Here is a 27,116-nt window from a genome sequence, read left to right as displayed (position 1 = left end):
AAGCATTTTTATTTGAATTTTTTGTATTTTTTATTTACAGTTTGGTAACACCGCTTCCCAAAATTTTAATTCCCCATAATATTGAATGAAATTATTTTTAACCTGTTCATTTTTAGCTGTCATTCTTTTCATTTTACATACATACATATGTATATTGTCAAATAGTCCTTATTTTAACAAATTTATTTTGTTTTTTTTTTCATATTTTTTTCAATAATTTTAAACTTTAGTAATTTTTTTTTCTTTTGTTTTTTAATTGCTATTTATTTTATTACTAAATATCAAGTTATTATTTTTGTTTTTTCTTCCTCATTTAATATTAAACTAATTATATAATTTTTTATATATGCATATATATATTTGTATATGTATATGTATTTTTAATATTCACAATATTGTTTTTGTTTATCAAGTGGTTTTTTTTAAATCAATAAAATTTATGAAATTATACAAGAAAATTATGAGCAAAATTAAAAATTGAAAAGTATTCAAAAAAATTGTGTTTGAATTTGAATTGAAAGCAATTAAAAAGTGTGACTATAAATATCAGTCATTTGGGGATTTGAGTCTTGAAGTTCGCTCTGTAAACCTTATGTTTCCAAATAGAAATTTTATTTTTGATATCCGTAAAATTAAGAATTTAACTCATATTTCACGGGGTCTTCTTTTTAATAACACTCTATTGTTATAGAGTTGAAAGTGAGAAATACTGCCTTCATTTGTCGCAATAATGTTAATGAAGAGCGACTGAAACTTGTTACAATCTAATTATTTGAATAAGATCTTTGGATATAGAACGTTGAAAATATGATAACTTGATAATTTCCAAAGAAATTACAGAAATATTGAAAAATGTAACAGAATATAAATTTTACATTCAGCATGTCCTATAAAACAAAATGTTGAAGTAGTGTAAGAATTAGATTCGGAATTAATTACAATTTGTGGGTTATATACATAGCGATATAGCTTTATTATATTAAATAAAAATTAGTAGGTTAATGAACAAAAAAAATTTAAAATTGTTATAAGTATTTTTTTTTTTTTAATTTTTTTTAAATTTTAATTATATTTTTTTTTTCTTAATTTTTAATACAAAAAATAACTGAGAGCTTGATTGTGTTAAAATATTTCAAACATCATTATTACTTTGTCTTTAAATATTTAATTTTCTTAAAACCTATTTACTTCATTAAAGTTCATGTATTCGACCTGTAAATGAAATCAAAAAATTTTTGAAATATAATATTTGAATCATTTCCATTTATTTAATTAAATTACCAATCAAATTGTGTTAAAGGCGATGAATGACATCCTCTGGCTGTACCACACCATTTTGATTCCTGTAATGGTGGACATTTTCTACCACCACGTTTACCATGCTTTATTATTCTTCTATGCCGATGCATTTCACCAATACCACATGTTTTACTACATGCACTCCACACACTCCAATGTGATACACGGCAATCTTTTGATTTAAAACGTTTTTTATATGATTTATGATTTAATACGGATTTTGATATTGATTTAGAGTATTCATATGGTTCATAATCATAATTTTTAACAATATTTTTAATAAGAGCATTTTTATCATCTTTTGCAATAATATTTGGTGAAGATGATATTGAAGATTGTGATGAATATGTTTGATAATCAAATATACTATTATTTAATCTGAAAATATAATAAAAGTTTCTTCAGTTGAAGTTTTCTGAAAATATTGTTGAAAATTTTTTAATGAGAAAATATTACAAAATATTAGAATTCAGTCAATCAATTGCAAATTTTTTATATAACGCTTTTTTCAGCTTTATAAAATAATCTTAATTCCTTTATATTTCTTCTACAGATCAAGATAAGATAATTTTTCACAAATAATCTTATTTCATCTATACAATTTCTGAAATTTATTTAGTAGACTAGATTCGATACCGATTTTTTCTAGAAATAAAAATTCAAAAAATTGCATGCATTTAGGCGTAGATATCAATCGGTTAATTATTATAAATAATTGAAAGTTTAATTTAAGCAATAATTTTCTGAGAATATTATTTGAAAAAAAAAAAAACTCATTATCAAATAACAATCGAAACCTGATCGAAACAATATATTTTTGTCTGTAATATAGGGCGGAACTGTCTAAGTCAACTCTAAGTATATAAAATCGGCATATAATAATATATAAAATCTCTGCATTAAAATCTAGAATTGAACAAAATCTAGTTAAATTCAGAAATTTGGAAAATGGTTGAATCAAAGGTAAAAAAACTGACTCTCGTCTCGTTATAACTAGAGAAAACTAGAGAATTCTGGTTTGAAAGGGAGTAAAAAGTGATTAGGCTGTTGTTTGTAAATTTTGATTTAATTTAATTTTAGGGCAGAATCTTTATTCTAAGACATAATCAAACTTAAATGAAATTAAATAATTTAATTTTCTCAAAAATTCTCTTAAATCTTTTAATATGATTTACTCTAAACTTCTAATTGGAAATTAAGCAAGTTTATTGTAAAAAATTATTATTAAATAGTTACGAAATTTACTTGTATATTACTTTTTAATAATCGCCTTCCTAATAGCCTTAAATGCAAGCAATTTAACGAACTAAATTAGAAAGAAAACCATTAGTATCATTAATTTCGTGTACATTTAAAAAAAATCTCTAATAATAGTGTGAAATAGAATTTGTTTAGAATTTAAAAAATTTAAAATATTTATATACACTTGAATTAATAAAGGTGCCATTATTCACATAAAAATCTATATATAAAACAAAAGACCTCGTGCCACATTTATCATTTACGCGAATAAACCAATATACATACCACATACGTACATATATTATTGTGTTGACTTACGCTTGATTTGCAAATTAGTGAGGAAAAAACACTTTTATTATCTACTCGTAAAAACAATAAAATGCGAAAGTTTACGGTACTCAGGAACTTTATCAAGTGTTTTCATTAAAATGGTAAATCAAACTGTATGCATGTAGAAGAATAAAAACAAAACATAATAAAAAAACAAATCAATATAAAAAAATCAGGACTTTTTACTCAATTCATTTTTTTTTTCATTGCTTTCCTCTGGTCGAAATTGTTCTTCTCGGAAATTTATTTTTATTTTTTTTTTATCATGTTTATTTGCTTTCTTGATGATATTTGTGAGTTTTTATGGGTCAATTTATTACAAGAACTTTTAATATAACAGCAAAAAAAAGTACAATATAAAAGTATAAAAACCTTTAATTGGGAAATTCAATGAGTAATAAAAGATCCGTAAGTAAATGCTTCTGTGTTTGAATGTATGGAGACCAAAACAAAATAGAAAAACAAACTATATAGAACCAATAATAAAAAGTCAATACAAAAAATAAAACTAAAAAAAAAAAATATTTGATTTTCCAAAATAGAAAAATACTTTAGATTCAACAAAAATAAAATTCCATAGTTTTAGTTTTTCTTCCTTTTTCTTTTTTGTGATTTTCCTTAATTTAATTCATGTAAGATTTTTTTTTATTTGTTCTGTTTTTAACGGTATGTGTATATAGTTTCTCTTGTTCTGAAGTAAATATGAGATGTGGAATTTATTTTTCCATTCAATTTTCAATTCATTTTTTTTCTTTACTACTTCTTTGTTTTACAAAAATATTTTCTATATTTATAGGAAAAAAAAAATGATATACAAAAAGGGAAAAAAATAACAAGAAAATAACAATTAAAATGTAAAAATAAAATGTTATCGTTGCAAGGATGAATAGTTTATGGTAATTTTAACCTACATCCATGTTCAAAAATTTATCAGGTACATTGGGGAGAAAAATCGTTGTAAAAGTTTAAAAACTCTTGATGCAGAACCAATATAAAACTTTTTTTTTTTTAATTCTTAAAATTTATTTCTTTTACAATTCACTATAAAATAGTTTGTATAAAGATTTTGTATAAAAAAAAGTTTTTTTTTTCGCAGTTCTGAGATTTTAAAATAAAAAGGATATAAAATATCCTGAAAATTTAAAAAAAAAAACCTAGAATTCAATAAAAGTTCAATTTTATCCTTAATAGAATGTAAATTTGGAAAATTTAAAATCAAGGATTCAATAAAAAATTATTTTTTATAATTGTATGAACAATTTTCCAATATTGTTAAAGACTTGATATTTATTGTTTATTAATATTCTGGGTATTATGAAAAAGTTGATAACCAAAGGGATTGAAATGACAATTAGTTTACATTTTACAAGGATTTTAAATTTACAAGGATTCACTAGGAACAGTGATTTGAACAATATTGTATAAAAAATTTTAAAATAATAAAATTATTTAATATCAGCTGGCTAGACTAGTTATTACTACTGAAGTACATAGGAACGAGTTTTTGAACATTATTTTCACAGACATTCTAAGGTAGACAAAATTTTCTTGGAAATGCAGTGAAATTTTGGTATCATTATATAACACTTGTTTTATTGCTATCATTCTGAAGTTTTTTAAAATTTTGTGTTATCTGAGTCAAATGAGATATGAAGAAAGCACAAGCTCTACAAATTTAAGAATTCGCTTGATTTTAAATTTAGAGTTTTATTGAGTACATTTGAAACTTTTTATTATACAGTTTATGATTTTACACTCAAGCTCCGTCACTCAATCTTCAGTTAAAATAAAAAATTCAGTTAATAAAGTTTTGTGACCTAATCCCCATCGTAAAATTTTATAAAAACTGCTTACGAACGAAATTCTTTTAAAAAAGAAGTCGCTCTACAGTTTTAAAGCACAGAGAAATACATTTATGTTGTATTGAAATTTCGACATGTGAAATTTGGTGTGAAAACAATACCTGCTTTATTATAAACATATATGTACTAAGAAGGGGCAAAAAATAAAATAAGAAAAAAAAATGCTTTTAAATTTAGATATAATGATTCTTGATAGTTTGCGTGACAATTGAATGTTAAGTTTTCTTGGGAAACATAAAATGTTATTATTACTTGCACACGACACACACGACTAGTATATAGAAAAGGAAAATGTCTATCAAGTTTATAGTATTTTCATGATTTTAATCTTACATTGAATGAAAAATAAGGGTGATTATTTTTGCAAATCTTTGCTATAAAATACTGAAAAAAAAAATTGTTTTTATAATAAACGGCTTATAGATTTATTTTGCATTTCCAAACTACATCAAGAACGTAAATGATAAATTCTAGTTGTGTAAGTAGAAAAATGGCTAAGATTTTTTATTCAAAATTGGTAAATGACAATATTAATTTCCATGGTAAATGAATAGCACCAATTTTAGAGCTGCTTTTCGATTTTTCCTGTTAATTCACAAAATATATGCATAAAAGTAGAACTCACATTAAATATAAATAAAATATTCAGCGAATGCTACAACACTATAGTAAAACTTCCCTATACATTCAAAGTGTAGCAATGCTATCTTACTATATGGTACGGCTTATTACTACATGGAATGCTACACTGTAAAAAAATTAGAGTAAATTCTTATTAAAAAATGCTTTAATGAATCAAAAGAAGGAATTCAAATACATATGTCAGTCTTAAAATTAAAATTTCCAATGCATTTAACATTGTATTGTATTATTATTTTTGTTGCTTTAATTAAACTTAATTTAATTTTGTTAAACTTCAATTTCATACACAGACAGCGAAGGAGATATCTTAAAGAGATATTTTTATTGAAATGGCCAAAGTAAATTCGTTTGACTTTGCGGAATCTGATGTTTGTGAATAAATATGTGATAAATTATTACTAAATTTTTGTATATTTATAACCTCAAATATTATATATTGGTTGTTGAAGTATTCTTAAAATTTCTCTCGTTGAAATATTTAATAGCACCACATTTTTTACTATTTAAAATTACAACTTAAACTTATTATTGATTTTTTAATTGTAAAGATTCTATAAAATCTCTTCAACTGTTTACGCATATTATAAATAATTCTGTGATGAGGAAATTGTATTATAAATTTCATTGATTGCCGCTATTGTGAAACCCTTATTTTTAAATTCTTTATGTCATATAGACATAATAACAGTATAAAAATAACCAATAAAAGTAAACATTGTTAATAAAAAGAAAAAAAAAAGACAAAAATCAACGGAAATAAAATACTTACGATGGGTTCATTTTCTCTAATAGTTTTGCACGTACTCTTTCTTTTTCAGTATTAGCAATTGGTATAACAGTTACTTCACTTTGTCGTTCCTTTTCAATGCTCGCCGATAATTCATTATTCATTTCCACGTGATTATGTTCAACTTCTAGATGGGTTCGTGTTTTAACTAATTCGTATTTACGCTCATCCTCTTCAAAATTGAACACTTCACTTAGTTCATATTCTTTTAACTATAAGAGAGAAAAAAAAAAATTGTTTTTGTTTTTATTTACGATTTTATTGTTGTTTTATTTTTATTTATATAAATAGTAGCTGTATTGTTTATTTGTGTTTTTTTTTATTAGAGTTTGTTTTCCTTGCTTGTTAAAAATCCCGTTGCAGAATAATGTAGAAGAAGGAGGAAGAAATTTGTATTTTTTTTTTTTGGAAGAAAGTTTAAGAATAAATTCAAAGGATGAAAATCTATAAATATACTCTAAATGGAAATAGTATGAGCTTTTGGAATCGGGTAAGGAAAAGAATAATTTCAAATACGGTAGAAAATTTCAAAAATTTAAAAAATTTTACAGATGACATAAGAATTGTTAACCTGATTATTCTATCAATAGTTTAATTATGAGTTAGTTTAATTTGGAGTCTTTCTGCGTTTCTGATATATCAATTAATAGCCAAGAATTAAAAGCACGAAACCCCGTCATTATAGCTCTTTACCCTTCCATAACAAAGTTATTTAAAAAAAAAAATAATTCTCTTATGGTTATTTTATAACATTTATGAAGAAGATCTTCAAAATAAATTATGAATAAAATTTATTATACAAAATCAATAAATGTAATTTTTTACCCATAATTTAGCGATTAGGATAGCGAATTTTTGGAGAAGTACTAGTAAAATAAACATAAACAAACAAAACAGAAATTTGCAACATAAATTCAATTGCAGTTTGTTTCCATAAGTGTTTCAAATAATGTTCCGATGCCAGTAAAATCAAAAAATTATTTCTAATTTAAAGCACTTAGTAAAATTTTAACATTATTAAATTGCTAATAAATATTGATAATTTATAATTAAATTACACGTGTGTTATTTGCTTACAACCCATTTTCATTTTATATACAAATCAGGTGCTCAAGGCAAAAAAAAAAAAGATATTTTCTAAAGGGCATTGACTAACATTCACTGAGGTCTTGTAATTAACATTGAAAATTAAATGAAATTTCCAACTATAAATTTTAAATTAGTATGGAAGAGAAATAATAATGACAATGATTCTGACATCGCTTAAAGCGGAAACGAATTGAATGTCTCTGCTAACCATTATACACTCCAAAGGAAATGTGAAATTTTTTTTTTAATTTTCATTTTTATTTCTTTGTCTTTAGTAATCCTAAGGAGAAAATCACATTTCTTATTCCCTTTATTCAAAGTCTTTGTTTTTTATTTAAAAAAAAAATGATTCACAGAGATTTTATTGGATTAAATATAAAAATTTATACACTTATAGATTATAGGAATCGATTTTTGAGATTCGGTTTGAAGTTTCATTTTTCTTTTATATTTTCCATCATAAAAGAAATTTAAAAATTTTTAGTTTTTCAAGGGACTTTTTTTTTCCTATTCTTTGTTGTTTTTTTCCATTTTTACCTCTTGTCTTTGAATATATATGAAATTTGTCTGAATTATCATTATTTTTACTAAGTATACCCAATGGCATTCAAAAAACTCTATGTAGAAATAAAAGTATCGCATAACAAACAAATGATAGGTCCTTATTAAAGCATTAAATTAGAAAAGGAAAGTAATATAAAGAAGTGGCAAGTGCACACTTGTATATGTAGATAAAAGAAAAAATAAGATGTGGTCAGAATATAACTGAATGTGTTGTGAACTTTTAGAATGATATTTGCAAAATCGAATGGTAAACAAAAGTCTAGCGAAATAGTTACAAAAAGAAGCGTAAGAGTAATTAGAGACAAATTCCGGTAATTTTCGCTTTAAATATGTCAGAAATGTGAAATCGGTATCAAATGGGTACCCACTGTACCAAAAATTTTTCATAAAATCGATTCAATCGAACTTGAAATGTAATGGCGTGCATATTCACATATAGGCAGACATAATTAAGAAATCAACGTAATTTGCTCTAGTTTTTCTCAAAATCTAAAATAGGTAATTGATTTGATATGGCAAACTTTACAATAATGCCGAATTTAATACGATTAGAATACCTCTCTAATTTAATGTAGCACATTCTGTAAAAATATTGGACATAGAAATTACTATGGTAAAGAAAATTCATTTGTGAAATTTCAAAATTTTTTCAAAAAAATTTTAAAGAGAAAACTCTTAAAGTATATCTTAAAAAGAAAGAGAAAGAAAAAAAGCATAGTGTTAGAGTAAAAGAGATAACAAAACGAAGAATTTAATATCTGAAACAAATTTATTGAAAACGTATGTCTAATAATGATATTGAAAAGTTGATTTTTTAAAATAGAAAGAAAACTTTCAGGCACAAGGTAGATGTACGAAAATTTTCTAAAAATAACAAAAAAAAAAAACAGTAATAAAATAAGCGAACACTCCTCAAGTTTAGTACTTGAGAAGTTCATGTCATCATTATAATCAGAAAGCCGTTTTAAATTACATCATTACTAGAAGATATTCCGCCTCCAGTATCGTTTTCTGCCCCCTCATTCTTCAAACGGAAAACATTTTTTTTTTACGTTGGCTACGCAGGAACCTTTTTTTTTATGTTGTTAAATTTTTGTTTGTCTTCATTTTAACAATTGAAAAGGATGGTAAAATATTCATGTACTTGAGTTTTTTTTTTACGTTGAAGTTGGAAAAGTATTTTAAAGTTAAGTGGATTGGGTATAGTTGTATAAGAATAACAAGAGTCTACATCAACAAAGAGGCAGTTAAAAATCATTGAAAAATATTCTCAAACCGAAAAGGAAGATATTTTTTTTTTTTTTGGTGTATAGTAGTTTGTGTAGCAGGTATAAAGTAAATTGTTTTTTGCTGGAAAATTTTATTTTATGCATTTGTTGTAATTGTATCAGGGTTTCGTTTTTTCCTCTTGAATGAGGTCTATAATTTGAGATTTATAACTTTAATTAAATCAATTTCAACAAAAAAAGAAAAGAAGAAAAGAAAAACAAAAGTTTGATAAGAAAAGCGAAAAACCAACTTGCCAACTGTGATACCAAGGCAAAGTTAAAATACAAAAAAAAATCCCCAATTCAATTTTTAATTCTTGCAATGTTCTTTCTTACATTTTTATTTCTTTTTTATGTTTTTGCTTTGTTTTTTCGAGGACAAAATGGGAAATTTGAAGAAGATGAAAAAGAATGAAATATTTCTTAATTCAATAAGATGAAAAAGAATGAAATTTGATGATTTTTTTTCTTGATTTTGGGTATTTTTTATTTCGCAGTTATAAAATTACAACTTACTTTAATATGTCATCAACCATCATCATCATAATCACTACTATCATCATCATTATAATTCATTAATATTATAGGATAAAAATTCTTGTTTTTTTGAAGATGGAAAAAAAAAATTTTTAAAGTTAAATTCTAGAAAAAAATATTTTTGGTTTGTTTAGGTTTCCAAAAATAGGTTGCTAAGAAAAAAATTTAATTGCATCATTCTTAAGAAGATTTAAGCAATTAAAAATTAAATATAATTTAAGATTTAATAATGTCTTACCATATGCCATTTAGTTACCCAGTATTATTTTGAAAGAGGAGAAAAATACAAACTCGAAGAACGAAATGCGTATAGGGTAAAATTGAAATAAAAAAATTTTTTTTTTGTTGGAAAATATTTTACAAATTCTTGAAATATTTTGGATTCTTATTGTTTTTATAGTTGAGATTGCGTTACCATAACATATTTGCTATCGAATTACCATTTTTAATAAGATTTTATTTTGTATAGGAAAATTTTTCTGACCCATATACGTACAAAGGATTGCTATACTTTCTTTCGTATATATTTTATTGGGAATTTAAAAATCTCTTTAAAGAAATGAAGAGATTTGATTTTTAATTTCGAAGAAAATATTTTCCAACTTAATTCTATTATTAAAATATTTTGATGCCTATGTCTTATATAACACTATTCTTTCAGTCGTCTGTTAAATAATACAGATGGCATTAGTCTATACGTTAAATTTATTTGTTTGTGAGTTTTTTTTTCTTAATGACGAAAAATATTTTTAGGAGATTTTAACTAACCTTTATCTAATATCTCAAAAATTCAAATTTCTATTAAATTGATAAGATTTTGAAAAATATTTCCATTTATTTTAAACTAAATTTCACAATGTTTTTATTTTTAAGTTGAAAATTATTCATGCAAAATAAAAGATATTCACTTTTGATTCAAAAAATCTTGTAATTAAAAATTGTAATTAAAAAGATAAAAATTAGAAAAATTTGTGCAGTTTTGAATATTTTGTTAAGGATCTGACCATCAATATCACTCATATGTTATATTCCGAGTTGTAAGTTAGAAAAATAATAAGGTTCTATGTGGGTTATGTCATAAGAATTTTGGTCTCGAATTTTCTCGAAAAAAGGAAAGGCCGATAGTCTTTTTCCTTTCTGCAATAGGCTCATTTGCTTACTGCTGCAATGGCCTGTTCCTAACTACCATTTACTAAATTTAAAACACTCTATAGTTGAGAGGGAGCAGCCTCAGTTTTACATTGAATAGGAATGTGATGTATTTGCATTGGTTCCTATAGAATTATGCAGGCTGGTTCCTATAGAATCTATGCCCTGTGGTTGATTAAATTCATATTTTATAAAATTTTTACATTATATTTAATAAAATAGTAAGCAATTTAATTTTAGTAATTCTTCTATTCTTAAATTCCTGAAGAAATGATATTTAAAAACTGCAAAATTTTCCCGAATTTCAATTTCATATCCACGATTATACTTTTCAATTAAATTTGTTTAAATAAGAATTTTTTTTTTTAAGTAATTTTACCAATTTCTTTAAATGTATTTTAACTCTTATTAACTCTAAAATAAATACTATTAAATAACAAAGTTTTCAAAGTAAACGAAACTTTATTTTTTTTTTTATTATTTATTTGTCTCTTTCGATAATTTAATTGCCTTTAAGAACACTTGTTAAATACAACAAAAAAAAACAAACACCAATACAAAATCAACTCAAATACGAATAATTCTTACTAATTAGATATACATTAGAATATATAGCTTTATTTATACTTGTGTGTATATTTAAAAAACAAAATAATGATAAAATTTAAATTTATGCAGTAATAAAATTAAAATTAGTCTGCTCCCTGACTCATTATCATCATGATCATTGTGTGATTACCATGAAAATTACTCTCAATAAAAAATAATTTTAATCTTTATTCTAATTCCTTCCCCACATTCATTTATTTATTTTACTGTCGTCCTGTTTGGTGTCTATATTCTTTTGTTTGTTCAGTTGAACACGCTCATAACCATTGTTAAAACACAGATTCCTTTTTCTTTTTTCATCGTATTTTTATAGAATAAAACAAAATACCATGAATAGCTGCCCCCATCTACCATTTTTCAATCATAATTTATTGAGTTTTTCATCACATTTTATTGTCAAAGTTAAATTTTTCATGGCTTAAAATTTCATTTCCTTACTTATTTTTTCTTTTTATTCTAAGTTAATTTTTATTAGTATTTTGGTTCTTTTGCGTATATATATACATATATATAGAGCGCGAGTTTGGCAATGTTAAGGATATTTTGAATATGTGATTGGTAAACTGAAATAATGTAGAACGGAGAAGGAAAGATGTAAAAAACCAAGAAAGAAATGAGAATGAGAAAATGAGAAAGAAAAAATGAGAATTTATTAAATTATATTAGCCGCAAAATAAAAATCCCATCACCCATCATACCACCATTTTTAATAGTTTACGGAGTATTTTTTTCTGAGCAAAGACAAAGTCGATACTCTAAAAACCAAAAAAAACATTGGATGTGGTGAGCACGTAACCGACCGCAACGTGTATTGTTTAGTTAAGTGAAAATGTTACAAAATATTATAAAAATGCCTGTTAAATACTTCGTTCCAATTTTTAAGGTGTTAGTAACCTTTTAGTTAACATACCTAGAAAAATGTAAATTTAGCTCTTAGTAGAGTTTCGCTTTGCGCTACCCGAATTCCCTGAAATGTTATTTCTCGCTAGTTATTTTCGGTAACAACCACAACTTAAATATCAAATTTCAAGAAATTCCATCGATTCGTTCCGTAGATATGGTGAAAATTGTAAAATCGGCCCTCAGATCAGTTTTGGAGTCCTGATCTTTCCAAAAAATTTATATGTTCATTGTTTTAATACGAAGAATTTAAATATTTCATTGTTGATTATTTCTCTTAATATACGCAAAAATGTATATTTGGCTCGTAGTAAACGTCCAGTTGCTGACACCTGATTTCATTCAAAAGTTAGGAGGCTTCGCGGGCGGTCGAATGAAGCTTATATATGAAATTTCAAGTAAATCCGTTGAATACTTTATTCAAAATGATTAAAAATGTAAAACAAGCCCGCTATAAAGTGCAGATCCCGAGGACTGAAACATTCCAAAAGTTTATCAACCCGGGCCATGGTCGAAATAAACTTACACAAAAAACTTCATTAAAATCAGTTCGGCCGAACTTGAGATACACGTGCACACACAGACAAACAGACCGACTGGTTGCTAAAAATAGTTTATTTACGCTCCTCTACCATGGAGAACAAGCGCAATCCCACCGAAAACTCGATATGCAAAATTTGTTGCCATCACATAACCTACTTATTGTTTACACAATACGGTTGGTAAAAAGAGCTAAGAAAATCCAGTGAAAAATTAATTTCAATCTTTTTGTAAATTTTTCTTCTCTTGCAGCAAAATAACAATTTGTTTTCATTGTAGCGCAAACAAAACAAACAAATGAGAGAAATATGAGAAGAACGGTTTAAGTATATAAGCTACGAGTAAAGAAAATATTCCATGTGTGTGTGTATCAAGTTTCGAAAGGCGGTTACACTTTAAAATAATTTTTTTTTAGGCATTTTAAAAAAATTACTAAATTTATTTAAAGGACATTTTAATGGTGAAATTTCAATTTTGAAATGTAGAAAAAAAAAACTGAACTTTTAAACTGATTTCACTTCCAAATATGTCCAAATTTTTTATATCTGCTTTTGCTTCCTTTTTCTCTTTCCGACAATATTGTTTGATGCTCGCAAATTTTGTTTTTTTGGAAAAAGAAAAAAATTTCATAATATTTTATTTTTTTTTTGTAATTTTGGAAGGATAACTAACTCAATTATTCTTACTTTATTTTTTTTTCTGCTATCTTCTCTTTCTCCGACAATATGGGCTGAAATAACAATTTTTCATATAAAAGTTGATGAGGAAAAAGAAGCCGTTTATTCTAGTATAAAATTATCGCGAATTAAAATGCTTTGTAATAAAATACTTTTTACATACACCCTTAGAAAATGTATAATAAATATATGATTAGAATACGAGTAATAAAATAAAAGCTAAGAAAAATAATACAAAATGAGGGAGTTAAAGTCCATCTATTATAAGAAGGATCATATTATTTTTATTTTGAAATCAGTTCAGTGGAACAAGTTCTTCAATTTTTATAATTGCATATTATTTGACTTAAAAATTGGACGAGATTTATTATGATATCAAGAGGATGATGTGTACATTAAATGTTATGTCCCATGCATCCAATGTTATTGACTAAATTAAGATTTTCTGAACTTCTGAAATAATTTCGTAAATTGTAAATCATTAAATTTCTTGTGCTTGACAACGACTTGTATTAATTTAAAAATTTATTGAATTTACTTAATAAAAGTTTTGTGAAGAAGCAAAGTTAAGGATGGAGTTCAAGATGATTAATTCTTCAAACAATTCAAATATTTAAATCAAAGATTATAACAAAATAAAAAAATTAAATATTTTATGACTAAATCTATAAAGATCGTATTAAATATTGATAGCTATCGAATTAGCATTACACAATATTGTAAAGCCAATGTAATTTCTAAAATTAATTTACCTCCCTAATTAGGGATTCCAAATTCAAAACTGTGGTTAAGTAAAAAGTTCGCTATTAAGTGAAACAAAATTTCGTGTGTCATGGCATATTCACTACTCTTGATTAACTGCGAAAATTCATATATTTTTACAGAATATTCTGACGATTTTTACTTTACTTTATATTTATATTTATATTTTTACAGAACACTTTGATGTGGCAATACAATTATACATACAAATGTAAATCGCATTAAAAAATAGTTACATGTAAGATAGGTGCATTTAGCCGTAGCAATGTCCGGCTAGTAAATTGATATTGTATCTATATATTTCATGTAAAACGCGTTCCAGATAGACATATATTTTTTGAATTATAGATTTTTCGGCTTATTTGCGTTCTTTGAGGCCATATTTTGCTTTTTGTAAAAAACGCTGCAGCTGTTCAAATAATGTAATTTTTAGAGCCTGTCGTATTGTACTTTTAATGACTCTTTTCGAAATTCTTATTGCTAAAAATTTTTATATCTGATATTTTTAGGTGGTTGCAGCACAATGTATGAATGTGCTGTGCGTGCTTTGAGCAACAGAAGCCCAGCAGCGCCTGCGTTGTTTAAAATAATTCAAATTTAATTGAAAATTACGTTTTCTTGGAATTGTATTTTCTATATTTTAAATTGAATTTCGTGTAATTTTATATAATCGCATAATAACAAGTGTCTTTGATGGTATGGCTCTGGATATGACTGCGCGCTATATGAGTAAATAATGTGAATTCACACATGATATTAATAAAATTTTTAGTATTGTATGTAGCATTTACAATAATAGCAAAATATAGTTGAGAAATTGAATGAAAATTAGAGATAAGATACTTAAATATATAATTGGCAAAATATTTAAGTAATAATAAAAATATCATTCCCTACACTGATAAAAACTTTTTATTCCATAAGGGCACTTAATTTTGAGTAATCTCAAATAAAATATTACAAAAACTGGCGATACTCAAAATTTAAATCTATTTCTAAATAAAATTTAATACATAACTTTGTACGTATATATGTAAAATTATAAAGTTGAAATATTTACAAAAGAGTCGTTGTCGGATTATACAAAATATATATACATATATAATCTTTTTATTCGTAAATAAATTAATTCAGAATATTAAAATAATATTAGTGGTTTAAAACTTGGTAAAAGTTTATATTAGCAATAACGCAATTAGATTAAAAAACTAAATTAATTTTAAATTAAAAAATTTCATATAAAGTTCATATAATAATAAATTATTTTGAAATTTTATTTTGTGTTAGAGTGTTTTATGATTTAAGATAAAGGATTAAAAAATTCTACAAACATTCAAATATATTATGAATATACCCTATACATACAAATACATAATATTATATATATACACATATATGTATATAAGAATATTTGAAAAAAATCATAATATGCTTAAACACATTTATAAACTAACCTTTATGAATTGAAATGTTGCAATCGGTGGCAACCTTTTACTTTTTGGATAAAAAAAACTCCCAGCTGGATGAGCAGGATATCTGGATGTTATTCTATAAATAACACCTTGCGGTTCTGTTGGCCAATTTGGTGCAGTAAACGTAAAACCATTATCAGTTCCAGCATCTAATGGATCCATTTCAACAGTAACAGTATCCAACCACGAACCACCGACACAAAGCTAAAAAAAAACACAAAAACAAAAATAAGAGACAAAGAGCTTAAAATATTAAATTCAAAAAGAAGGAAAAAAAAACAAAGATTTTTTTTTTAGAAAATTAAAAATGAAAAAGAAAATAACAAAGCGAAAAAAAAAAGAGAAAAGGATTATGAAAAGGGTCTTATCAAAAAAATAACTATAGTTTCCTAAAATTAAAATAGAATAGAAAAAAAAAGACTGGAATTAGTAACAAAAAAAAGAGGAAACTAACTGATTTAAAAAGTTTCTTTTAATATCATTGGTTTGAAAACTGTTTGCATATTTGCACATTTTGCCAGGAACTGAGAGTATTAGATCAAGAAATATGTTTGATCCATCTTAATTTATTATTTGTAGTTGCAAATGATTTATTTTTGACCACACTACTTTAGTTTTAAAACGAATTAGTCTACTCTAACTTGTTTTTTTTGGACATTAGTTCAAATACCAAACAGTTTGCGACTTGTAGTCAGAGTAAAATAAAGCGTGTGAACTGATTGGGATTTAAATTTTTTTTTGCTAATAAACACACATTTAATATTTCGAAAAAATGGCAAAAAAATTTGAAGAAATATTATTTATTTGATATTTTATCATTTTGAATTTCTTTAATGGTTTGAAATAATGAAAGCCGCTCAAATAAAACAACTTCAGACCAAGTTCAGGTTTTTAAGAAAATTCCTAAATCGAAAAATCGTGTTACCACTAAATTTTAATAAATATTCCGAATAAATGAGTTTCTTATATTTTTCTTCTTTCTTCCGAACTTCTTTCAAATTTTGAGAGAATGCTATGGCGATATCATTGGGAATCATTAGAATTTGAAATAAATTTAAGAATTCCCAAGACTTGAATGTGTGTAAAAATTCAAGAATGTGTATGCAATTAATTCTCAGATTCTACTTTTCATACCATCATTTTGATTTTATTTAAATTGACTTTGTTGAATTGATTCCTTAATGAAATATTCAAAAAAGTTTTAAATCAAGGAACAAAAATTGAACCTACATTTTCATTAGGCCCGGTTCTGACTTGTTCGGCTCCATACGGGGCTGCAAAAAGCACCCCACCTCCCCTTCTCCCGCTTTTAAAGCAATGAACAATTGCTTTTGAAAACTTGTATTGGAAAAATTGGCGCCACTATTTTCCGGCCCTCATTGCAACTATTTACTTTGCATATATGTTCATTTTGCATTATTATTCAATTACTAAGCATTAATTTCGGTGGAAAGAACCTATTCCTAACAAAATTTCAATCATTTTAAGATTTAAATTATATTTTGTATGCATTATCGCATAATATTTGAGAACCTATGTATGCAATTTGTGAATTTAGTTTTTCTACATAATTCTAAAATGTTTTTTTTTTTTGAATAAAATTTATACGTTTTTGAATAATTTAAAATCAAAATAAAAAGTGTTCAAAACAGTGTAAATGACTACTTTGTACTGTGTTCGACTATAATATTTTTTTTTAAATTTCAAAAAGCACGACAATAAAAAAGGAACTACTAAAGAGAAGAAAAATCGAAAAAGAAAAACAAAACAAGGAGGGAACAATGATGAAAAATGTGTCCTTTTTTATTTTAGTTTAGTTTTTTTTTTTTTTTTTTGCTTTTGTTTCATACTTGAATCAGTTTAATGTTAAATGTGGAATTTTTAAGACAAGTCTTCAAAAACACAAACTTTAGTTATCATAACATTTCACGCTCGTTCGTATATATACAAATTAAACGTTGTACAAATACACATACATACATACATTTATGCATGAATGTGTGTATAATGGTATTAGTTGTACATTGTTAGTGCATTGAAACAAAATAACAGTAGTTCATATTATAATTTAGTGGGACGTGAAAATGAAACTTTTTTTTAATGTTATTGTTTTTCTTTTCTAGCTTTGTTTTGCTTTAATTTTGTTTTTTTCTAATACGTAAATTTTATTTTAGTTTGTTGCTATGTGATACACAAACAATAAAACATTATCTTTTCATTTCTGTTTTAATTTTTTATAATTTTGTTTTTTTTTCTATTTTTTTTTTTCCTTTTCCTTTCCTTTATTCCTGCGGGCTCTTATTTTATTATTTGAATCATTTTATTATCATAGGATAAAGGATATGTTATATATAGAAAAAAGATTTTCTAGTTTTACATTTTATTATTTTTTCTATGTACACTTTTTTGATTTTCCTCTGTGCTGGTTTGTAAAAAATTTAATTCGATAGCGATGCCATTTTATTGTATATTTTTCGACAAAGTTTTCATTTGTGAGTTTTCATGTCTTCAAAAACATTCAAATTGAAAGAGATAGTTGTCATTAATAATTTCAGCGTTTTTGAAATCGACTTAGAATAAAATCCTTAACAGCAAATAGGAAAATTTGATTCAATTTCATTCATTCCAAAATTGTTTAATAAAAGAGATCAGAAGATGACCGTAATTCTGTACGTAGAGTTTTTCAAATTTCTGTAAAAAATTTTTTCATACTTTTCGTTTATTCAAAATTTTTACTCTAGAAATTTTTTCGAATTGCCATAATTTTAATTAAATTGAGTGTAATTCATTTTAAATATCATTAACTTTATATATGAAAAATAAATAAAAAATCTGATGTGGTCAGGACATAACTGATCTCAATGTATATTGTCTAGTCTAGTGAAATTTTTACAGAAGGTTACGATGATGCGACTCAAACACTGCCTTACAATTTTAAAGACACTTGTAAGCTTTTAGTTAACATTTTTCGAAAAATGTAATTTTAGCTCTTGGAGTGGATTTTCGTTTTGTGCCATCCGAATTCTCTGAATAGTTCGTTATTTTAGTATCGGTAACAATTAGGCCTCAAATATTAAATTTCAATAAATTTTGTTTGTACCACTAATTATGATAGGCTTAATGAGCCCAGCTTTTTGAAAAAACTTAAATTGAAGTATTTGAAAGCATATGTTGCAGTCAAGACTTTTCGTATTAGGGAACACTTATTTAAATAATTTTTTGTTTTTTTTTTATTTCCACAAAAACAGCTCAATTTACGAAGTATTTGCAACTCTTAAAAATTTTTTTAACTTATTTTCCCCAGAACAAATTTGATATATGTTTTTGTGAAGCGCTTCTGGCAACACTATTTATAAATATATTTTTATAGTAGGTAGTTAGTTTATGAAACTGGTGGATAAAACAAGAATTATGTTGGAAAAAGAACCAAAATAACATAGGTTTTTAGTTTATATGCAGTGGTAAATATACGAGACATAAAACATTATGTGATTTAGTCCATTTTTACTTTTTATGTGACATTGCATACAATGCATTGCGATTTATACATATAGACACAGATATATATATATATATATATATCCGTTTTATTATACTATATTGTAGTTGCATATGTATCTATACTTGAATGTATTAAAGGATAAAAATAACAAAGATATTATAATAAAAGGATGAGAAATTGTGAATGTTTTATTAGCGTGCTAGAAGCGGTCTATGAGTGCGTTGACCTAAATTAAACTTAATGCTTGTTTTTTTTTTGTTTTTTGGTATTTTTTTTTTTATATAAAATTTTATGTTTGCTTCTGTTTTTCCTTTTGCTTCTACATTCCTTTATTGAATATTTTTTTTTTTTTGTGAGCAAAAATTCTTTATGATCCTTTATTCTGTTGAACTTTATAATTTCTCTATTCTCTATTGAATATTATATGTGAATTTCGTGTATGTAGTAGATCTCTAAATCTTCTTCAAAGAAAGGATTCATATTTATTTAAAAAGTTAAAAAAAAAATTTAGAGACCATACAAAAAAAAAGTAATTTTTCTTTTTGTTTCTATTTTTTATGTTTTTAGTTTTTACTGCAGAAAAAGATGAGGTTTTTAGATAGAAGCGATAAAGTCTTTTACATCTTAATAAAACAATTGAGAGTTCCAGTTATCAAGTGAAACAATCTCTATTTTCTTAAGCCATTATTACTGTCTTTATTGAGCTGCTTGTTTTTCTTCTATTTTTTTTTAGTTTTCTTTGTTGGGTATGACATGTCTAATAAAATAGTGTATCTTATTTTCTTATGACATAAGTCAAAAAGATAATATCCGAGATAAGAATGAATTTAAGAAGGGAACAGGGAAAGATAATGTGATTTTTTTTTTCTTTAAACTTGAAAAAAGTTGTATTGTATGTACAGTGAGTAATTGTGTTCGAAAAAAATTACTATTATTTACTGTAAATTGGTTAAAAATTTTAGAGCATATTATAGAAGATTAAAATTTTTCAAGTTATAATTGCTATATTTTGAAGTAGTATTTTCTGAATTAATATTCCTAAATTTTGAAATTTAGCTTATTGAATCTGAATTTTGAAAAAATTTAATTTCAAATTTTATAATATGCGAATATTAGCTATATGATATATAAACAGAAATTTTGCATTAGGAAGAAATTTTTTTTACTAAACGCAATTTTTTTAATATACAATATATAGGAAACTTTCCAGTCCTTCAAAAGCAGTTTTTATTTTATTTATTTATTTATTTATTGCCAGGACGTATTAGATTGTACAGTAAAAATGTACAATCTAATACGTCAGTAAAATGTACAAATATTTTAATAGTTCATACATTTTTAGTATTTACAGCTTTGCAATTTTTGTTTCTCAAGAATATTTTTGTTTCAAAGGATTGCTAGAATTGTAACACGACTCCTGGAAGGTAGACAAAATTTTATCAATTTGCTCGAAAACAGAATGTGGTTTGGCCATTGGAGTCAAAAAATAAAAAGGTTTATTTAAAATTCATTTTAAAATTTTATTTTACTTTCTTTGAACCAACATTACATTCGTCTTTGTAGCTGAACTCCATACTGAAAGACCATACAGAAGAATGCCCTAAAAGTCCCCTTTAAATATTAATATTTTGTTTTCTATATTCAGCAAAGATTTCATATTAATAACTGGTTAAAGTATTTTTATACACAGATACAATTTGTTGACAGTACTTGCGATATGTGATTTGAAAAGTAATTTTTTATCGAGATGGATCGCCAGATAGGTGTTATAATTCCTTTCCCATTCTATATGGTTTCCATCCAAGGTAAGAGCACGGTTCGGGAGAAAACGTTGTTTTCTTCTCCTAGAGAAAAAAATAGCCTGAAAAGGAAATTCCTTATTTCTAGAAATCCATTTTCAAGATTATTTATTATTTTAGTGGGAAAAGCAGTTTAATCAATAAAATTCAAGTACTGTCCTATTGACCTTACAGAATTTTATTAAAAGTATAAGAATTCTTTTGATAAATTTGGTAATTAAATTAATATTAAGGAAATCTCTGCTTAGTTTTTCTGAAAAATAAAATTTTGATTTTATAATCTTAAAATTGGAAACAAAATTTCAGCATATTTTATACATAAGTGTGAAATTTAGGAATAATTCTCATTCTCTATTTATTTCTCTATCACAACAAGCGAAAATACAACTACAAAATTAAATTAAATTCTAAACGAAACGAATAAAAAAATTTTGATAAAAAGTCTATTAAAAAATAATTTGATTTCAGTGGAATCGTCAGCATTCTAAAATTAAAGTTTTTCTTAAAAATTTAATGCCAAATAGACAAAGAAAAAAATATTAAAAAATAATAATCAAAAATTTTTTAATTCTTAAATTTCATTAAAAATTACAAAAAATTTAAAAGCATTCTTTCAATTGAAAAAAAGAAAAAATTAAAAAATAAACTTTTCATTTAAAATCTTAATTAACTTTTCAAATAAAAAGGTTAATTATTAATAAATTTCAAAATATTCTGAAATCTACAAATAAAAGAAAAATTGTCACAGTATGAAACAAAAATAAACTTTGAATTCTTCAAAAAAATTTTTCCAAGAAAATTCTGTCTATCCTCTTGAATATTGTGAAGTTGAAAACGTTCAAATTGTTTTTGTTTTTTTTACTTATTTTAAATTTTTCAAAATAATTTTTGAATACAAAAGGAAAAAGTGAAAAATTATAAGAAATTCATAAAATTTAATTTTTTAAATAGACAAATTATTTCAACAATTTCACACCTCTAAAAATTGATTATAAAAATTTTTTATTTAAAATTTTAATTGGAAAAACAAAAATTTATTTTATTTTAAATTCATTTAATTTTCATGAAAATTAAATTTCTTGATTATGACAGCATTTGACTTTAAAAATAAAAAAGCCTGAAAAACATTTCTGCCAAATAAATTTTCTTTGCATATAAATTAATATTTTTATAAATTTTTTTCACATAAATTTAAAATTTTTCAAAAAAACACTTTGGTAACCAGTTAAGAAGACGAGCAAAAACTCATAGAAATCTAATTACTAGAGATGAAAATTTTAAACTTCTTATAGTGCCATCTATATTATAATTATTACCGTTATTATTAAAATAAAACAATATAACAACAATAATAATAATAAAGCTTTTAAAAAACACAACGCAACTTAAAAATATTCTAAAATCCCTTTAGAAAATATTTTTATGGTTATTTTCTACATTTTATACAAAAAAAAAACTAAAACGAAAATAAGAGCAAATAAAAAAATTTTTCTAATATTATTTTTACCTGGAGTGAATCAACTCCTATAAACCAATCAGGGGATGGTACAATTCGTGTCATTAACGAAACTAAACTGTGATTACCATCAACAAAAAATTTCGCTTCATTTCTTCCACCACCCGTTGTGATTGCTGGTATATCAAACTTATCAAAAATACTGTTCTCAGCATGTTTCGTTGATTTTAAATTTTTTGTCGATGATGATGATGATGATAATGATGATGAAGATGATGATAATAATGATGGCATTGCTTGGAATTGTGATGAGGACACAAAACGACTATTATTGTAATTGTTATTGTTATTATTATTATATAAATACGAAAATGATGATGATGATGATGTTGATGCAGATATATTATTTACTATCGCAATGCTTGGTGATATTGATTGATTTGATCCTATACCAGAAATATAATTATTTTCTGATAATGATGAAAATTTTGATTGTTGTTGCTGCTGCTGTTGTTGTTGTTTTTGTTGTACATCAACCCATTGTTGTTGATTTTCAAGTACATCAATTTTACCAGATTCAGCAAATTGTTTTACGCCTGGTGAAGCTCGCTGCCCAATATGAAATAAAGTAAATGATGCATCATGTGATCTGCCTGTAAAATTTTAAAAAGCAAAAAGAAAATTAAATTGAAAAATCAAAATATTTAGAATTTTTAGTATAATAATAATATATTTGTAGTAATGTTGAAATATAGTTCGTGAATCTATTTAGTTGTACCTATAAAGAGTTTCTATATTTATAGCTATATAAAGGATACTAGATGGAATGTATTTTCTGAATTTTTATATTATTTATTCTTATTATATATGAATTTATATGTATTTATTAGTAAGTATGGGTACATACATTTAGATGTGGAAAATTTGTATATACATAAGGTGGTTCGGAACTACGGTTAAAGGTTTATTGGGGACGATTCATTGCAATTCTTTGAGAAAAATACTCTTGTGGAGAGGAGAACTAGAACTTTTTGTGGTGGAAACCTTCCAAAGATAAACAAAATCAGTTTGAAAAAATTTTACCTGACAAGTATCTACTCGTATAACAACTTCCAAACTAGAGGAATGAATATTGCCCGTAACTTTTTTTCTTAGTAAGACGTGTAAGACGTATATAACTGAACAAAAACAAAAACAAAAAATTGAACATTTGAAACATTTAAACAAAAAATTTTGGTTTAGAAATTTCTAAATTTTTCAAATATCGTTAATTTTCTTAAAAAATTTCACATTTTTTTCGGTGTGCTACATTATCCTTTATAACTTGGTGCTACAGTTATGTGAAATGTTTCTCAAGTAAAATTTTGACCGTTTAGTTAAATTTTCTCACCCCTTTAAGGCGTATTTTTACAAAATATTTAAAATACAAGTTTTTGGCAATGTTTACTACGCTCTATCCGGCAAATACAGAATTACGTTTTCTATGGGATATCGAATGGACTGACAAAATTGTTTTAAACAAACTTTTCCATACTTTTTAGAGTAATTTTGTCCTTTTCAAGTTCTAATTCTTCTTAGATTTGATCACATTATTTTTGGACTAAAAATTATACATTTATATGTGTAGCTTCAGGATTAAAAATGATAAATTGAAATGTGCCATTTTCTAAAGGCTTAAAAGCCTTTAGAAAATGGCACATTTCATGGAAAGCCTCTTTTGTTTATTTTTAAATGTGAAATAAATTGCGTTGAATACAAAAAATCCTTGCATTCCTATTTTAAATAACTTTTAAAATTGAGTCCGGAAACAGCCTTCGATGCATTTTTTTTAATAAAACTTATGATTTTTTTGATCTATTTATTTTAAATTTTAAATTGTTTATTATTTGCTTGAATTGTTAAAATTTTATTTGAATTATGGTATTTGTAGAAGTATGTGCTTAACTTATTACCTTTATAACTAAACTATAAATAATAAATATAAATATAAAATCAATTAAACTTTGTGATTTATTACTAGAACAACTAAGAAGCTTTTGGCAAATTGGTAATTTTTCAACTGTTCATTTTCACAAATTCCTAAAATTTTCCTATACAAAATGTGTACTAGCAGAATTCAATCAATTTTACAAAAAAAATATCAAAATACTATGGGAAAGTGGTTATGATGAAAATTGTGGTTTTTCATGTATACCATCGACATGCGTGGGTATTTTCAATAATACCAGCTTGTGTTTTTCAAAATTATATAATTTGTATTCAAATTGGAATATTTAAAATTATAAAAAACATTTGTAAAATACAATATATTTTTTCGCTTTTTGTTTTTTTTTTAGATTTGTACAGGTTATTTATAATATTATTTAGTATTCAAGTACACAATATATAGGCATGTTGTGGTTTAATAACGACAATAATATAAATTGTGGGTATTTCATAACAATAGAAACAATTAATATTTTGCTAAATTTGTACGAATAATTAAATTTTGATCACCGTCATTAAAATAAAACCAACAATGTTATTGAATAAAACAATAACAAAAGAAAAGTTTTTGTTTATTTTTTTTCCTATTGTACTTTTAGAGATAGTAAAATAAGGATGGTCTCATAAATCGATGGCAACTTTGTAACACCAGATATTGCCTACTTATTTGTCTTGTTTATTTCAAAATGACTTGTTTGATATTTAGTTGATAAATTCTAAAAATAGAACTGTGAATTTGAAATCTAAAAACAAGAAAACTTTTACAATATTTTGTGAAAAGAAACCCGCTCAAAAAAACCTAATGGGATCCCTCAATTTTTGAAAAAACCAAAAATAAAATTTTAAGCTATCTTTAAAGTTTTATAGGTACTAAATCATTTTTAAATTCAAGATGAACCAAACTCCAAATAGAAGATACATTTAATTTTTCAGTTAATGAAAATTTTCATACATACTCAAAAATAAAAAAAAAAATAAGTAAATTTCTACATAAACTTGTAAATTGAAAATTTTTCAAAAATAAGATGAAGGCCCCACCGTGCAAATCTTTAAAAGAAAAAAAGAAACACTGATAAATATGCTCATAGAAATTATTATGATAGTTGTTTAGACATTTTGCGGGGCAAAAATGAACTAAAGGTAAGTTGTGCCTCTACTACAACCGTTAGTATAATTATAAGCCAAACAGAAAATTTTATTATTTTAAGAAAGTGAAGACTTCGATGAGAAATAGAAATAACAGAACTATTGCTATAACTAACAGATTTGTAACAGAAATATTTTAAGATTTATTTGGAATCCTTAATTTTCACCCTGTAAAATCCCATTTTAAAATGAAATAAAAATATCTCATTGATAGCAATTAAAACTAATGTTTTTTTTATCTATCACAACTTTTGGGTTTTCAAAAACAAAAATTAAAAAAAAATTCGGCTCTTTTCAGAACTTTTCAAAAAAAAATTTAGAACATAAGTGGTTATTAGTTTCACTATGCCCGTCCGTCCGTGGACATGTTTAGAATACTTCTACATCCTTTAGAATATAATTTCATGTATACATAGATCTTTACTAGAAACTTAGTTTTGTAGGAGAAAATTTTCCGCTATCTGCTCCCGCTCACTAAAAATCATAACCAGCTAAAACTCGAAAAATAGCATTTTTTTCATTTCAGAAAACCATAAGCATTTTTTAAAATTTGCAAACGCAGAAAAATAGCGACTGGTTTCTTCTGCCGCGGAATAGTAAATTTGAATTTAAAAAAAAAAACAAAATATCGCTTTTCAAGTTATAGCCCCTCAAAATTTGTAAAATTTGAATTTTTAGCATCTTATATTTCTGAAACTTCAATCTTGTCCAAATTTCTATAAATGTTATAAATTATTTTTTTTAACTTACGCAGGTAATCCTGAAATTCGAACATTATGATAACGCTTCTTTAAATATTTTTTCATCATCCTAATTGTATGCAATTTGGAAAATTTTTTTCGTATGTGAATGAAAAAGTTTTAATAAGGCAGAGCATTGCTAGATTGTTTTTAAAAGCAGTATTTTCACTTGTTAAAGGGAAAAGTGCTACTTTGCAAACCACTGGTTTAACTCAACTTTTAATTTGGTTTTTGTTGCTAAGTTTTTTTTTTCCTTTAACCATAAAAATGAAAAATATTTTACAAGTAATTATTAAAATTGAAACATTTTTCGTCTATTTTTGCTCTCCGTTTTCATTTTTATAGTGTAATTTTTATCAAATACAAAAAAAAAACAAAAGCAAATGGCGTTTAATTGATTGAATTTAAATTATAACGTGGTTAAATATAGTGGAAATTTTTAGTATTATAACGGTTATAAATCATAATGAAATTAAGCTAGTTTTTTTTGTCCTTTAAAATGAAAATCTCATTTCCAGGTGACAACGCTGAAATAAATAATATCGTTTTTTTAAATTAAATTTAAATTTTTAAATTATTTTCAGATATATATATACAGTCGAATCTGAGTGAAGGCAAATTCAATGAGATGAGGTTTGTGTTCCAGTTACAAGGACTTCTCAAGGATTTCTGTAATTTCCGTGTCAATTGTATCTGTAATTCTGGGCTTACTTTTTTAGTGATAATTTGGGAAAGACCATAATAACGCTTGTGCAAAT

The 27,116-nt window shown here is 24.9% G+C and overlaps 1 protein-coding gene across 1 annotated transcript; it reads right to left on the bottom strand.

Annotated features, from left to right (window-relative positions):
• Positions 1-629: 629 nt before the first annotated feature.
• LOC129606474 (serine/threonine-protein kinase phg2-like) lies at positions 630-26,393 on the bottom strand. Its single transcript, XM_055516815.1, has 6 exons — positions 26,369-26,393; positions 22,538-23,139; positions 15,712-15,933; positions 6,145-6,374; positions 1,282-1,677; positions 630-1,212 (listed from the first exon to the last, which is right to left on the bottom strand). The coding sequence occupies exons 1-6, from the start codon at positions 26,391-26,393 to the stop codon at positions 1,200-1,202; spliced, it is 1,488 nt and encodes a 495-aa protein (XP_055372790.1). The 3' UTR covers positions 630-1,199.
• Positions 26,394-27,116: the final 723 nt, after the last annotated feature.

The sequence above is a fragment of the Condylostylus longicornis genome, unplaced genomic scaffold, assembly GCF_029603195.1.
Source record: "Condylostylus longicornis isolate FDR11 unplaced genomic scaffold, ASM2960319v2 ptg000018l, whole genome shotgun sequence".
NCBI classification, from domain to species: domain Eukaryota; kingdom Metazoa; phylum Arthropoda; class Insecta; order Diptera; family Dolichopodidae; genus Condylostylus; species Condylostylus longicornis.
The sequence above is the reverse complement of the archived record's forward strand: the minus strand, read 5'-3'. Positions and strand labels throughout refer to the sequence as shown.

What these genes read in the sequence shown, in the direction of transcription:
- LOC129606474 (XM_055516815.1), bottom strand. Translation starts at nt 26,393, where the DNA reads ATGTTCGAATTTCAGGATTACCTGC. An exon ending in TAGGAGTTGATTCACTCCAG is followed by an intron (nt 15,934 to 22,537) that starts GTAAAAATAATA and finishes GTTTTTTTTTAG; the next exon opens with CTTTGTGTCGGTGGTTCGTG. An exon ending in CAACATTTCAATTCATAAAG is followed by an intron (nt 6,375 to 15,711) that starts GTTAGTTTATAA and finishes TCTCTCTTATAG; the next exon opens with TTAAAAGAATATGAACTAAG.